This window comes from Gymnoscopelus microlampas (genome assembly GCF_963454915.1).
Source record: "Gymnoscopelus microlampas genome assembly, chromosome: 6".
Classification (NCBI taxonomy): Eukaryota; Metazoa; Chordata; class Actinopteri; order Myctophiformes; family Myctophidae; genus Gymnoscopelus; species Gymnoscopelus microlampas.
In genome coordinates, this window is record NC_139943.1 from 34,618,744 (window position 1) to 34,636,056 (window position 17,313).

Below are 17,313 nucleotides of genomic sequence, written 5' to 3' on the forward strand. Positions count from 1 at the left end.
CCTATCGTTTTGCTGTGAAAGTTGAGTTTATTACTGGTGCTACCTCTGCAATTAAAGCTGGCTGTTAGCTTTAATTGCGCCATATACAGTATGTTATATATCGTTGCTGTTAGGTGTAAACATTTTATGTCCAAAACCATCCCTTTTTTCATTCATAATCATTTAAAAAAACATTATAATATAGTGAAACTAGCAGATCTACCATGATGTAGATGTAGATGAGCTATTTTCACTACTTCTCTGTCTGTGACACTCTTGATGAAGAGTGAATTTACAATAAAAACGAAATTGAAACAACGCGTGCGTCCGTGCGTGTGTGCGTGCGTGCGTGCGTGCGTGTTCACACTTATGCACACGCATGTTACTGTGATCTTAAGTCAATCTTTAGTCCATGATACCGTTGACATTCAGTGATGATTGAATAAATAATGTTTGCCCTCTGGGTGTCGGACTAATTGCCTCGGTTTTGTATTTACTGAGGGGCTGGGCGGGAGGGGGCAGGGTGTACTTGTTCAAACACAGATAAAAAGAAATTGCAAGCACACATTTTCACACAGTGTTCTTTCTACCTCAGTGGTTACTTTTTTCATGTCTAATGAATATGTATTTGGCCCTGGATCCCCATCTGAAAATGTTTTGTGCCAGGGGCTTGTCTCTCCACCAACAGCTTTTGTTACTAGTTACTTTGCAGATCATTAACCAATTAAGCTCTATTTTCTACTTCATCTATCAACACAGTTAGCCGATCTACAAGCTCACAGCTTGTGAGCTTGCAGGTCTGCCATTTTCGAAACATTTTAGCCACGTTAGATGCATTGAAAACACACGTCCTTGGTTCTGGTGACTGATACAGTCCTTCTAATACGTGAGGGGCCGTCTTTCTTTTTTTACCAAAGAAAAAATAAATGAAAAAAGTAATGCCCCTCATGCATTAGAAGGCCAATGCCAGAGTCACCAAGTTTATATAGGAAGGGGGCATGTCTGATAAAATGAATATCTAAATACGGAATCAAGCAATTTAAAAACTGTCTGTGGTGCTCACCAAAGCCTGAGTAGACGATAAAATTACCCCAAACCCGTTTGAAAGTGAAATATCCCTTTAAGTCATTCAAACCGGGAAAGCATCTGTGTCAATTGATTTTTTTTTAGCATTGGCTATTAAAAAAATAGCAGATATACAAGCTCATAGCGCGTCACTTCGTGCCACGCTGCAAGCTTTCTTTTTTTTTTACATTTTTGGAAACATCTTGAAAGTGTGAAAACTACTGATTTAGGTCTCAACGGTTCAAAGAAAACATCTGAGTACTTCAGGTTGTTGTGTGGGAAAGCGCTGCGTGCTCTGAATGGAGGCAGCTGCATAACAGCACACAATGTTTTTGGAGGGAAATCTCTAGCCTATTGAAACCCTAAGAGCCCTCCACATTTAATTGAGGCGCTCCACTCGTTCCTGTAAACAGGGAGCTATTTCAAACTGGAGAGCCACAAGCCGCTGTCTACTGGAGCTGATCCAATTCCTTCAAGAGGGGAGAAATATCCTCCCAGGTTATTACTACACAAAACAGGAGAAATAACCTAGCACATTACTACACACACGCCAGTGGGCTATTGCAAGCGGGCCCCCAAATAATTGACAACGCACAAAGATTTGAATGATAACACATAATAATTATGTAAATAATAGTCATCAGACGCATATTTGACACCGACAAGTGTGTTGATCAACACTTCAGCAGCGACTCGCCGACAAATGAGCTGCATAACTTTGTAGCTTTTGTAGATCGTTGCTGTCGGGCAGAAACCTCTTATCTCCATATTCTGAAACTTGTTTTCATAAACCAACGCCCTACTTGATCAAACTGCAGCGCCACACAAAAGCATCAAAAGTAGCAGATGCTCGTCAATCTGCTACTTTCGCTATTTTTTTTATTAACCCATTAAGAACTGGAACGCATCTGTGCCATTTTTTTATTTGAGCTAAAAAACATTATTTTATACTTTGGATATTCAAAAATAGCAGATCTACTATTTTTCATGTCCTTGACATGAAAAATTTGAGCACCACTGATTATAGAAACGTACATTTTTCAGCAACGAGTGCCGCGCAACGAGTGCCGCGCAACGAGCTTGTAGATCTGCTATTTTTGAAAAATTGCGCAAATGTGTGCAAATCTTTGAATATATATTGTTTAAAGCGAACATTTTTAACTCTATTCTTTGTCTCTGGGGGGTCCCTGGAACAAAATATTTTGAGATGGGGGTCGGCGGCCAAATACATATCATTTTGGGGGTCCTTGACATGAAAAATTTGAGCACCACTGATTATAGAAACGTACATTTTTCAGAATACTGTTGGGATTTAGAAGACATTAGAAGACAAGACGTCGAATCGGCTTCAGGTCTTAATGGGTTCATTTTGAATCCTGAAAAGTAACAGTTTTGGACATAATGAGGTTTCCACCCGACAGAGACGACTCGATTCCAATGTGAACGCAACATTAACCCTTCATAGTCAAGAAAGAGACATAGGAGACACCAGTGCCTATACATCCAGCCAGTGGCTGTGTGCCTCACCGACTTCGTTTTGTAGGGGGCAGGTTCTGGTCCTCCTGGCTGGGGTTAGGGTTAGGGTTAGTGTGCTCTATATGTGTGATGGAGTGCCTCACCGACTTCGTTGCGCGGGGGCAGGTTCTGGTCCTCCTGGCTGGGGTAGCGCTCCTTACGGTCCAGTAACAGGAAGTAGATCATCTTCTCCTGGTTGTCACTGCAAAGAGACCAACGAGAGGAACAGACCAGACATGAGACCATGCAGACAAGAGACCAACGAGAGGAACAGACCAGACATGCAGACCATGCAGCTCAACCACTTCAACCCTATGTTATGGTTGACCGGAGTCCCTCAGGGATCTATACTATGTCTTTTCAGTGTTTTTTGTTATTGTAGGGAAAGCTTTAGCTTTCACACGTTGTGAGCTTGTCGATCTGCTGCGAAAGCTATCCCCACAATCCGAATGCTGGGGTTTAAATGGTTAACCACTTAAACCCCCTAGTCTTACAACTGTACTCGGACCGCTTTTTTCTGTCTACACCAAAATCTCTCCACCAAAAAGAGCCAATTTACAAAACACGTCGCAATGCGACGTGCTTTGAGCTTGTAGATCTGCTATTAAATAATTCATTAAACGCACGCACACGCACAGTACATTTACAAGGTACTTTTTCCTTTATTGCAGTATTTCCATTTTCTGCTCTACACCACACTACACATCAGAGTAAAAACTTCAGTAACAAATTATGTTGCAGATTAAGATTATTATTACAAAATGTACATTAACCAATTAAGCGCCATTCATACTTCTATCTGGGTAAAAAAAAAACGCGCAAGCACTCACACACACGCACGCGCGCACGAAGCAATGATTCATGACCTTTAATCATTCATTGTAAGAGAGCTGCTAAATTGCTTCTCTCGTTAAAACAAAGTTTTTATTATACAGATCATTAAAGTCATCATGAGATACTGAGCATATAACAGTTCTTTTTAGGACAAGGCTCATCTCCACTATAGTGACTGCTATCAACTTTATGAAAGTATCAAAATATATGTTTCCCCCCCCCTCTCTCTCTCTCTCTCTCTCTAAAAAGGGAAGGAGATCTTTAGCCTCTGGACAAGTGGTTCTCAAACGTCGTCATGTACATCTGAAAACGTTTTTTTTTTATTTGATTTCGATGCTTTATTAACTCAGTTCCGGTGTGGACCGCCCCGGCACCCCCTCCCCACCGCTGTAGTCCAACCCGGAGATTCGACCTCCATAGCAAAGACAGATTGGAAAGTGGCGGGGAGCAGGGGGAGGGGGAGGGGGGGGGGGGGGGGTGGGGGTAGAACGGGAGACTCCGGAGGACCTGCAACTTCAGCTAAAATCAACCGGAGGTTGGGAGATACGGCACAGACAAATTTCCTCCCGCTATATCCTGCACTATTACTGGCTGTTCCCGTGAGGACGAAGTGGGGGGGGGGGAGTGGATTGAGAAAGATATGCACACACACACACACACACACACACACACACACACGTTTGTATTACAATATTTGTGAGGACATTGAACATTTGGGATAGTCATTTTATAAATGCCATATTCACCATTTTTTTTGGGTGCCATTTGTAACTCTAATCGTAAAACCCGAGTTTAATTACATGGGTATACCCTGAAGAAGGCAATGGTATCTGTCGGAAACACTGTTTGTTTTTTCTTTATCTCTCTGCATCGTCCGAGGACTGGTGAGCGTGGCATTTCTGGACACTTTGCAAAGTTTGTGTCAAACCAGAAGCAGTATTGTGTCAAAGGCTGGACAGGATCCAAATATCTCAATAGAACAGCAGGAAGACCAAATACAACCAGCCCAATTGTATGTTATGTAAGTTATATTGTACTAACATACTCTACCATTTTATTTACTAATACATTACATAATAGAGCTTTAACTTTAAACAATTGTTTTATTCTATTTCTCTTGTGAGAACCAGGAAAATTGTCCTCACAATGTCTATTTCTCAAATTCTACTAGGCATATACTTGTATACTTGTGGGGACATTTGGCCCTCAAGTATCGTACCTTACTTGTACTTACACACACGCACGCACGCACAAACGCACACGCACGCACGCACGCACGCACGCACATGCGCCTAACAGACCCAGGAGCGTGTTTTTGGCAGAAGCAACAAGGATAGGTTTAGAGGGGGAAATCTATTGAGTGGCAAGCGGTGTAGCAGAAGAGTGTGATAACAGAGGAGTGATGTATGGCTTCTGACATGAGATGTGACAGCTTCCAAAGCATTTCATAAGAGCCCCAGACAAGCCCCACTGGCTGGCAGAGAGAGAGATGTCATAAACCCCTTCTTCAATGCCTCTCTGCCTCGCTTTCCCCGCTTCTTCATTTTATCTTTGGGCATTAGACTGTTCATTACTGCCCCCCTCTCTGTCTGTCTCTCTCTCTCTCTCTCTGTCTGTCTATCTCTCTCTGTCTCTCTCTCTGTGTGTGTCTCTCTCTCTCTCTGTCTCTGTCTGTCTGTCTGTCCCTCTCTGTCTCTCTCTCGCTCTCCGTTTCTACCAAATTTAGACCTCACTCTCTCCTGTCCTGTTCAGGTTCTTCTCCTTTTTTTGTACCCCTTGTTCCATCCACCACCCATCCATCCACCCACCCACCCACGTACAGCAGACTGACAGGAAATGGGGAGAGAGAAATTGGGAGTGACACACAGGAAAGGTTGTCGGGAACGGGACTCGAACCCACGACACACATTCCAGTGTTTTTATTGATTTCGTTCCATAGTCTTAGCCTTTTCTTAATAAAGTAGATTTTATTTTGTCCCCCCCATGTAAGCGTCGCTATTAAAATTTGAGATATTATTATTCCCTCCTCCCTCCCTCCCTCCCTCCCTCCCTCCTCCACTCACTCATCATTCAGCAGGTCTTTGAGCAGTTTGTTCTTGTCTCTGAAGCAGCCCAGGGAGTGCATGCTGTCCAGCACGTCCGGGTCGATGTCGTCGGCTGACGGCAGGCTGCGGATGGTCACCTTCCTGGGTACGGGCTGCTCCGGCTCAGGCTCGTTCTTACCCGCTCTGACAGAACACCATGCAAGGGAACAACACAGCATAAGCAAACTGTAGTACTGGAGGGTTACTACTGGAAGTACATTCATTCAATCACTGTACCAAAGTACAATTTTAAGTATGTCAAGTTTGTATGCTGCATACTTCTACTCCACTACATCTTAGAGGAAAATATTGTACGTTTTACTCCAATACTATTATTTGAAAACTTTACTAGTTACTTTGAACATTTAGATTATTATTACACAACACACATTGACCAATTAGGCCCAACTTTGTCTATTCAAAAACAGCTGATCCACAAGCTTACAACGTTGTGAGCACGTAGATTGAGTATTTTTGGAAAAAGTCTCAATTGTGAGAAACGTTTGTACTTTCACTTTGGGTACCTTTAAGTATATTTTGATACCGACACTTTAAAACTGTTATTCAAGTAAAACTGTGTGAACGCAGGACGTTTACTTGTAACAGAGCATTTTTATATTGCGGCATTGCTACTTTTTTTTTTACATAAGTATAAAGTCTGAGTACTTCTTCCTGCCACTGGCAATTTAGCCCAAACATCCCCCCAGAGTGGAGATAATGCCCTCCTCAAATCGTTCTCTAGTGTGCAGAGCCTGTGCTCATTCATCATGTAGCTGTATAGCTATCCCCCAGCAGGGGGGGGGTGGGGGGTGAACAGATAAGTCAAAGCAGTATACTTACATGTACCATGTGTGCTTCTGGATTTGATCTAACTGTAAAACACAAGAGACAAGTAAGGGCAAACGGTTAGGACGGCTTCTGTTAACACGCAAATCGTGATCATCACGCCAGTCTGGCAAAGGGCTGCACACAAACACACACACACAAACACAATCATCTCAATCAACACCGATAGAGATTTCAAAGTCACTTCGTAGAATAGAATTGTAAGCTATAAACACATGAAGGCAGAAAGGGAAGGTCAAATCCATTTTTTCCCTCACGGACAGAAAACAGCCAGTGCAATCGTGCTTCAGTGTATGTCCAAAGCAGAGGGAGAAATGTTACAGAGGGCTGAGACAGACAGACAGACAGATAGACAGACAGGTCAGCAACTTAAACCCCTTGAGCTATAACCAAAAGTAACAGATATACAAGCTCATAAAGCACGGCACCAAGTGCAGCACCAAGCTCGTAGATCTGCTATTTTTTCAAATTTGTGAAAATGTGTGCAAATCTTTGAATATATATATTTTTAAAGCGAACATTTGTAACTCAAATCTTTGCTCCTGGGAGGTCCCTGGAACAAAATATTTTACAAAAGTTTGCTTTAAAAAATTATATTCAAAGATTTTCACAAATTTTCATAATTCTTTAAAAAAATAGCAGATCTAGAAGTCTATTCCGAGTGCCGCGCTATGAGCTTGCAGATCTGCTATTTTTGAATAGCAAAATGGGTTAACAGAAAGAGAGACAGATACACTATTGAGCTGCATACAGAGAGGAATCATACAGTATCTCTCTCACACACAGACACTGGCCTGACCGATGCCAAACCGCCTGGTCTAAAGACTAATTCACACGTTCTGTCGGAGGGCTCGATGTCGCTTGATGAAGGCAACAGATCTTTCAGCTGTAAAGACGTGACGTGTTATTATTCAACAGAGTGCAGATTAGGTTTAAAGGGACTTCTATCTTTGTCGTCCTCATTCAATTTATCTCTTAACCCCCCCCCCCCCCTTCTCTCTCTCTCTCTACTCTCAAGTCTCCATTTCTCTCAGACCTTGCCGTTTGTTGCCATCTGCCTTATTAATACACTGCTGCCCTGATCCTTGTTCGACATGTGTGAGAGAAAGAGAGGGAGAGAGAGAGAGGGAGAGATAGAAACCTCTTATCTCTGTATTCTAACTTTGTGTTTTTTCGTAAATTAATCAACGCCTTACTTGATCATACCGCAGCGTCACACAAAAGCGTCCAAAGTAGCAGATCTGCTACTTTTGCTACATTTTGAATACTACTTTGTGTCACACAAAAGTAGCAAAAATAGCAGATCTACCTAAGCTTGTAGATCTGCAATTTCTTGCTATTTTTTAAAAACAAAAGTCTGTGGAAAATTAAAGTAGTCTGTGGGTTTTGATAAATATTGAACCAATGAAAAGCAATTGTGACTAAATACATCAGCCCCATTGGAACACAGGTTACTTCTTCACCATTGTGCTGAAAAGTAACAGTTTTGGACATACAGTATGAGGTGCGTGCGTGCGTGCGTGCGTGCGTGCGTGCGTGCGTGCGTGCGTGCGTGCGTGCGTGCGTGCGTGTGTGCGTGCGTACTCAAATGTCCCCACAAGTAGAGTAACGCGTCACGCGCAACGCGTCACGCTGCGATGTGTCGTCAGCCTGCAAATCTGTGGCACTCTGTGCCACGCTATGAGCTTGTATATCTGCTATTTTTGAATAGCCAAAGAAATGGATTAAGGCGACTCCGAGGAAAATGCAGTAGCATCGAAACATCAGGCGTTGTACTCAGCACCTTAATAAAAGAGGCTTCAATTGCTCCAGTGTCTATTCTACATTATATCGGCAAACTTTAGTTTGTGTGAACCTGCTGATCTGTAAAGAGTTAAACCAAATGATATAAAAAAATTCGACTAGCACGGCTGTTGTAGAAAGCAAAATACTTGTTCACACATTGGCCATGGCCACAGTTTAAAATAAATCTGCTCCGGAGGCACTAAACTGCAACTCTTTCATGTTCAAAAGGAGGACTATCATTCATTCATAGCATCGTCTGCAAGCTAATGTTCTCTCTTGCGAGTTTTCTAAGCAACAAGTGGGTAAAGGGGTTACTCGGATTTAGAAGTCAGGAATTAGGAGGTACTACTGAAGCAAAATAAAAATGTTTGAGAACCACTGGATTATTAGCCTCGGGAACCCATGCGTTTTTTTGTTACTGGATTATGGTATTGATATAAAACACTCTGCCTGTCAGATCAAAGACTGTGCGTGACCTCCTCTGTCCCTGTGTTATTCAAGTCCTGGAGGCAACAGACCAGAGACCAATATCACTCACACACACACACACACACACACACACACACAGAGGCCGGAGAGTGATGGGGTTCAAAATGCGCTATCGCATCAGTCGGTCAGTCAATCGCACAGTACAGGCACCAGCTGCTCTCACTTAACAGAGGGGAGTACTGCAATGGTATTGGATTGGCTGCGTGTGGGGTGTGTGTATTCGATTCGTTTGACCCAGGACATTTGTCTGTGCGAGTGTATCTGTTCTAAAAAAATGTGTGTTCAAATATATCATCTCTGTCAGGTGAAAAACTTCACCACATTTCAATTTTGGATGTTTTTCCATAAATCGATGCCCTACAGGGTAGGCAACCTTAAGTACGTGTGCCAACATTGGCACAGGGGAGGGTGATCACTGGCAATGTGAGCTCTGCAATTTCTGCTATTCTTTAACCATTTTGAAAGTGAAAGTGGTTAAGTGCGTTTTATAAATACCAATGAAAAGTATCAACAAGAGCTTGTGACTACTGCAAATATAATAACTAACTGGATCCATTGGAACACTGGTACCTTTCCCTATTTTCTGAAAAGTTCTGGTTTTGGACATACAAGGTTTCTATCCGGCAGCCACGATGTGTGTGTGTGTGTGTGTGTGTGTGTGTGTGTGTGTGTGTGTGTGTGTGTGTGTGTGTGTGTGTGTGTGTGTGTGTGTGTGTGTGTGTGAAGTGTGAAGCATATGGCAGTCCATCAGAGCAGGCAGAGCCCTCAGGGAGGGCAGGGCGATGGGGACCTGCTGTGAGCACTGTTACTGGGTGACACTGATGGCTGTCACCCCTCAATGTCCTTCACTGACCCTCCCTCTGTCTCTCTGCACACATCAGTTCTTAAATGGTTCGGTAAAAGGCCATATGGTTCCATGAAGAACCATCACCTCGAAGAACCATTTTGTTTAGTGAATGAATCTTTGTGTTCCTCATATGGTGCTTTTTTGGTCAAAGTTATTTAAGGGACCAGAAATTGCTCCTCAAATAACTTGTTTGTGGCACCTTTAACCACTTAAACCCTGCCTATAGCATCCCAATTATTATGTCTTAATAATTGAACGATCGGAGAAAATAGCAGATCTACATGCTCACATAGATTCTTCTAGATTTAGATTAGATCTAGATTTGGCGTAGAGGGAATAAGGAGTGGACCAAGTATAAAGCCCTGACTAATCTAAATACTTTAGAATATGGAGATTTCAGATTGAGTGGTCAACCCACTGAGGAGAAGACAGGCGGACAGGTGGACAGAGATGTCTCTATTTTACAGTAGGATGTGAAGGCTCTGGTCTCTGGTGTGTATTGTGATATCGTTGCTGTCGGGCAGGCCAGAAGGTTCTTGGCTCTGTTCATGAGGTTATGAGCTTTTGATGATTTCATGATTTTGATGATTTTCATAAACCTCTTATCTCCATATTTTTCGTAAATTAACACCCTACTTCATACTACAGTGTCACAAAAGCCTCAAAAGTAGCAGATCTACAAGCTCTAAACGCGGCACGAAGCGACGGCAGGCAGACATACATTCTCTGTGCTGTCCTGAGGGTATCATTATTATCCATCTACACTCTCCGGTATGATGAACTGCTCTTTAATGTAATAAGCCAGCCAATCCTCTTCATTAGTCAGGGATCACGAGGAGGCAGACCTTCCTGTCTGGGTGTTCATTTGAACAGTGACAGTCTGAGACGTGGTGGCCCGCCCAATAGCCTTCAGCCACCCTGACACTAAGACAGCGAATGAAAGAGGGTTTTACTGGACTAAGCCCCCACTAAGCTCTGCTACGTGCCGTCCCAAAAACACGGCACTGTTGTAACGCGCGTGCACGTGTGTGTGTGTGTGTGTACTTAATTGTATTATACTTGCGAGGATGTCTCGAATGGTGGAATTTGAGCAATAGACATCGTGAGGACAATTTACCTGGTCCACACACAAGAGAAATTGTTGTTTTATTGTTATAAAAATCGTTAGATTTAGGCTTGATTTATACTTAGTCGTGCGATACTGTTGCACGGCCCAAAATAGCCTATCTAGTCGTGTGTGTGTGCGTGTGTAATCTATCTGAGAGACGGTGAAAGTGGGTATTAAGTTGTGTAGCTAGGCACATACGGACAATAATTAGTGCGTCTAATTGCGTATCATCAGACATGAAAATATTGGTTCAATTAACTAGATTCTGCCCTCCTAGTGAACAATTTCTCACACCCGCGGTTCACTGTGATGGATTCTGACACACGCGCGCGCACCGTGCACGCACAGTGGCTGTTCCACTCGTCTGCACTGACTGCACTGTTGGGTCCATTAGACAATCTGCTATATGTCACAATTTAACACCCCTCAGCTCCATGTCCCCTCTGACTACACCATCACAGCTAAAGACAAGCAGAGACGTGAGGTGTGAGGAACAGAGGACAAGAGACAAGAGTGAGAGAGAGAGGGGGACACACAACATGTGTGGAGTTATAGTCATCAATTGAAGGACAGCCAGTGGACAGAAGAGCCGGGCACATCTGTCTAAATGAAACTCACTAACTGCTGCATATCACTAGCTACTGTATCATTCTCTCATTGTTTGTTATTCACTAATATTTTCATTGTCATCGCTGTTTGGATGTTTGTTATTAAATGGGTTGTCTCTTTAGATTATTATACTGTGTACGTAATGTTGTGGCTTGTTTTATGTTATATCATCTCGGTCCAAAACTGTTACTTTTCAGGATTCAAATTCAAAAGTAGCAGATCTACAAGTCGTGTTTCGAGCTTGTAGTCTGCTACTTTTGATGCTTTTGTGTGATGCTGTAGTGTAGAATATTCAAGTAGGACATTAAAAAACACAAAAAGTTAGAATATGGAGATGAAGAGGTTTCTGCCCGACAGCAACAATATGTATGCGAGAGAGAGAGAGAGAGAGAGAGAGAGAGAGAGAGAGAGAGAGAGAGAGAGAGAGAGAGAGAGAGAGAGAGAGAGAGAGAGAGGGAAAGCAGTGGTCTCTCGCTCGGTGTGTGACCTCTATGTTTAGGACAGTGCTGGAGGCTGTAGGATGTTTCTCAGGGGATGACATGTGCACACATACTGTAGCTATGAAGATAATGGTGATGTTCCAAGCCAGTAGTGACGCCTGTGGATGCTTCACATCCCTGCCTATAAACATAGGAATGAAAGTCTGCATGGCTATTTTTGGCTAATGCCCTCCCCCCCCCCAGGATGCTGGGGTTCAAGGTGTTCATTTACATATGTAGTAAAGCCAGTGACGATGCACAACAAAAACATTTATTGTTATATGATGGTCTCAGGCTCTGTGCTCCGTCCTCTTCTTTTATCTGAGGTCTTTGGAGGTGCAGCAGAGGACCATACCGGACACACAGGTGATGGATGGCTGTGGCGTAGAGAAGTGGGACATTTGCGTATACACAGACTATATTACACGCTCAAGGACAGTGTCACCAGACTCTGTGTGTGTGTGTGTGTGTGTGTGTGTGTGTGTGTGTGTGTGTGTGTGTGTGTGTGTGTGTGTGTGTGTGTAGATAACGTGACTGTATCTCTTTGCACAGACGGGATGCAAATGATCATACAAGAACAAAGGGCGGCAACATGTCAGTGTGCACCGCACGCTCCTTGACTCCACTGACCACTTTCATTATTTACTTCTAGTATCTCTCTCTCTCTCTCTCTCTCTCTCTCTCTCTCTCTCTCTCTCTCTCTCTCTCTCTCTCTCTCTCTGTCTGTTCATTGTTCTTCCTGACCCCGGTTGCCCTCCTCCACACCTCCTGTTTGTTCTCTCTCTTGCCTCTGAACACCTTGGCGAGGTGATCATTCATTCATCGGGGTGTGTGTGGAAAATGAAAAGACTTGGCATCAAAGCAGAGTAGCAGCGCGTAAAGTACTCAAACAGCGGGACCTCTGTTGAATTCAGGCCATGTACTTGTTGTGGAGGGGGTGGGGGGTGGGGGGTGGGGGGGGAGGGGGTTTGGGGGTCTCAAATGGAATTGGGGCGATGAAGCACAAACACAATTTTGTGAAACGCTGTGGAAACAAACAGCACAAGGAAAATGTCTGGCTTGGCAACAACGTGGAGTTGAGATTAAGCCACTTTAGCCCAGTGTGTATCTCTGGCACCACACTCGCTCCTTAGGGCATTATGGCTTCGCCCAGCTTATCGCTCGTTTTGGTGCGGTCGGGCAGAAACCTCGTATCTCCATATTTTTATGGTTTTTTGTACATTAATGCCATACTTCGTCATAATACAATGTCACGATAAAAAGCCGATCTACATTGAAGATTGGCTATTTTTTACTTTTCTTTTGAAAGGTTTAAGTGAAAGTGATTAAGTGTGTCTGTGGGTTTTATAAATATTGAACTAATGACAAGTATTAACAAGAGTTTGTGCCGAAATAATAAATTCACTGGATTCATTGGAACACATTAAAGAGTAACCATTTTGGACATACAAGGTTTCCACCCGACAGCGACAATTCCCAAAAGAATGGATTTCTCTCCCTTTACCCAGACGGGACATAGCTGGAGAGTTACTCAACGACAACTGTGACAAATCACCTCTTACAACACTTCACTGCTACCAAGATGTTTGCAATCACTACAAGTAGCATTGCATGATGATGAAATATTCCATATCGTCTCTGTCGGGTGAAAACCTCATATTATGTCCAAAACTGTTACTTTTCAGGATTCAAAATCAAAAGCATCAAAAGTAGCAGATCTACAAGCTCAGCGCGAATCGATTCGCGCCGCGTTTCAAGCTTGCAGATCTGCTACTTTTGATGCTTTTGTGTGACGCTACATGTATAGTATGATCAAGTAGGGCGTTAATTTACGAAAAAACACAAAAAGTTTGAATATGGAGATATGAGGTTGCAACTCAGAATCAGATCCATTTCACTAAGAGTACAGAGGATGTATAATAGTGGTTAACCACTTAAACCCCAGCATCTGTATTGTGGGGAAAACTTTGGCTGAAAAATAGCAGATCGACAAGCTCACAACGCGTCGCAACGCGACGCGTTGTGAGCTTGTCGATCTGCTATTTTCCCCACAATAATAGAAAATACACTACTAGTAGAGAGCCCCGAGGGACTCTGGTCAACCATATATAGGGTTTAAGTGGTCAAAGCACATGGAGTGGGGGGTCAGTGAACCCACCGTTAGGCGCTTGGTGGCGTCCACTTCGATCATGCCGCGCAGCAGGTTCTGGCAGTCTGGAGGGATGAAGTGAGGCATGTGGAACACTCCCAGCTTCACCTTCTCCAGCAGGTTCCGCAGGTTGTCATCGTCAAATGGTAGAGCGCCCTGCACAGAGAGAGAGAGAGAGAGAGAGAGAGAGAGAGAGAGAGAGAGAGAGAGAGCGCCAGAGGGAGACAGAGGGAGACCGAGAAACAGAGATAGAGAGAGAGGAACAGAAAGAGAGAGGAAGAGAGAGAGAGAGAGAGAGAGAGAGAGAGAGAGAGAGAGAGAGAGAGAGAGAGAGAGAGAGAGAGAGAGAGAGAGAGAGAGAGAGCGAGAGAGAGAGAGAGAGAGAGAGAGAGAGAGAGAGAGAGAGAGAGAGAGAGACGTAGAGAGGGGAGGCAAAGGAAGCACAAGTGAGGATAAAAGTGATGCAATTCTCATTCCGAAAGAACAAGGTCCATTTTTCACAGCACATGAAGGCATCAATCTGTATGAATGAGTCATCAACTATACTCTATGTTTTTATGCAAAACACTGGTTTATTCGTCATGCCCCGAGTGTGTAAAGACCTTAAGGCAGAGAGATGAATAGGCACGGGTGGAAAGGTTTTGCATCAAATGAGTGTTGCAGCCTTCAACAAATGAAAACTATAACGAGGTTCAACAACGCACGCATGTACTGTAACAGGCTTTTCTGAGAGCGTCATCCCGCACTGCATAACAAGCGTGATCTTGTTCTCTCTTGAGTCTTTATAACGCTCAAATTAGAGCGCTTCGGCCGATAACTTGTACTCAGTGAATCTCACAGTCGGGTCCCGGAGGCGGTTCCAGCTAAATAAGTTAAGAGTGTAGCATCAAAATCATTTAACCACTTTAAGCCTATACACAGTCCACAGTACAAAGCTATTTTCAAAAAAATCTTGTTAATATATTGATTTGTGTTTTTTTTTATAATTTTAACAAAAATCATGTATGGGTATGGGGGTCCTTGGCACAAAATCTTTTCTCATGGGGGAACCAAATGAATACATATTCATTTGGGGGTCCTTGACATAAAAGTTTGAGAACCACGGCTCTAAATAAAACATGGTGAGTAAAGCGAGAAACGTGGTTCCTAATAAGTTATAACCACCCAGCTCATCCACCCTCGCTTTCTCTTTACAGCGCTCACACATCACAGTCATTCATCAGAACCGAGCTGACACCGCACAGATGTGGCCGTTTGACAAAATGGCAGCTTCCGCCACGAGACGGGAGAGGCAGAGAGAGGAAGACAAAGTGAGAACAAGAGACTAGCGAGACAGCCAGAGAAAAAGAAAAGCAGGGGGAGAGGAAAGGGGGCGAGCCGGTGTAACAGATGATCTGAGGGCGGTCTAACTGCCGGGGAGTGCGTGCGTCTCCTACCATCTGATAGATGGTCCTCTCCCAGAGAGATAGTTGTGGAAGACGTAATATTTTTTTTTTACATCACAAAGTAGAAGAAGTACAAGAACGCTCATCCCAAAACACGCTCGCCCCGGGTCAAATCCGCCGACCTCGGAAAGGGACACCACCACCAGGTATTCCTAAACATAACCTCAGTAAAACTATGCCTAACTCTAAACATAACCTCAGTAAAACTATGCCTAACTCTAAACTTAATCTCAGTAAAACTATGCCTAACTCTAAACTTAATCTCAGTAAAACTATGCCTAACTCTAAACTTAATCTCAGTAAAACTATGCCTAACTCTAAACTTAATCTCAGTAAAACTATGCCTAACTCTAAACTTAATCTCAGTAAAACTATGCCTAACTCTAAACTTAACCTCAGTAAAACTATGCCTACAGTAACTCTAAACTTAATCTCAGTAAAACTATGCCTAACTCTAAACATAACCTCAGTAAAACTATGCCTAACTCTAAACTTAACCTCAGTAAAACTATGCCTAACTCTAAACTTAATCTCAGTAAAACTATGCCTAACTCTAAACGTAATCTCAGTAAAACTATGCCTAACTCTAAACTTAATCTCAGTAAAACTATGCTTAACCCTAAACTTAACCTCAGTAAAACTATGCTTAACCCTAAACTTATTTCTAACCTTAACCTCAGTAAAACGAATACAAGAATACTGTTCAAGAACCGCTGGGGGCGAGCAGTCAGCGAAAAAAGAATGGGGGTGAGCGTTCCGGTTAGCGCACTAACCACTTGCCCCCAGGGAAATAACAAGTTTTAGTTCGGTGTAAGCCTGATGCCGAAAATAGCCGATCTACAAGCTCACAGCAAGTCAGGCATAAGACGCGTTGTTAGTTTGTAGATCGGCTATTTACGGGGGGAAAACGCTGTAGTCGTACGACAGAGCATAAAATAAGCCAGCAGTTCCCCCAAGGGTCCTTGGGGGTGTGGCGGGTTCCAGGGGGTCCCCAGCTAAATGCGTTAATTCAACATCACAATCATTTTAACCACTTTATCCACATCTACATACGTTGGCTATTCAAAAATAGCAGATATACAAGCTCACAGCTCACGTCTCCAAAGTATTACAATGTTATTTTAACACAAATCTTCTCTTCTGGGGGTCCCTGGCACAAAACATTTGAGATGGGGGTCTGCTGCGGCTAACTACATATCGTTGCCATGAAAAAGTTTGAGAACCACTGAATTAAATTAAATTAAGCAGTACTCTGCGGACCCCACAAACACACACTACTGTATTCCTTCAAATAGGGAGAGAGAGTGAGTGAGCGAGACAAAACAAAAAATAAACTGACAATGTAAAAACAAACACTCAAGGCCCTGTGGCCAAAAAGCCATCCTATCATCAGCACTGGTATTTATTTTAGGCTGTATATATAGTTTCTGTTTGGCTGTATGTATGAATTATGCATGGAGCAGGAGGAGTGTGTAGGAACTGGCGTACAACAGCTGTTGATGAGACAGGCCTTCAGGACATTATGGAGCTGGAGAATATGAAGCTGATTATAAATACAGACGTTTGGGTTTCTGTGGACGGCCCGGTCTGTGGGCCTTAACCCATTCAATCCGGGAAGGCATCTCTGTCGTTTTAAGATTTCTTTGGCTATTCGCCCGCAAAGAATCATGAGAATTTGTGCAAATCTTTGAATAAATATATTTTCTAAAAGCAATTATTTGTAAAATATTTTGTTCCAGGGACCTCCAGAAGCAAAGATTTGAGTTACAAATGTTCACTTTAAAAATATATATATTCAGAGATTTGCACAAATTTTCAAGATTTTTCAAAAATAGCCAAAGTATAAAATAACGGTTATAGCTCAAATGACACAGATGCGTTCCCGGATTGAATGGGTTAATGAATAGGAAGATGCTTCAGTTATCAGAGCCTTTATTGTGCAAGCAAAGCACATATTATTGTTTAAGCTTCAGGGTACAGACGTTATTTTGAATGCAGGACTTGTACTTGTAACAGAGTATTTCAATATTATAGTGTTGCTACTTAAAGTTAAAGATCTGAGTGCTTCTTCCACCACTG

General features: G+C 43.0%; 1 protein-coding gene across 1 annotated transcript in view; it reads right to left on the reverse strand.

The window, feature by feature from the left end:
• The window catches only part of LOC311047261 (serine/threonine-protein kinase BRSK2-like), a gene marked incomplete at both ends in the record, with an annotated part of 303,040 nt that overhangs the window by 42,596 nt on the left and 243,131 nt on the right, over positions 1–17,313 (reverse strand). Inside the window, 4 exon segments of the mRNA XM_084059917.1 lie at positions 2,664–2,761; positions 5,457–5,621; positions 6,318–6,349; positions 13,799–13,945. Coding sequence (XP_083916043.1) covers positions 2,664–2,761; positions 5,457–5,621; positions 6,318–6,349; positions 13,799–13,945 — 442 coding nt within the window.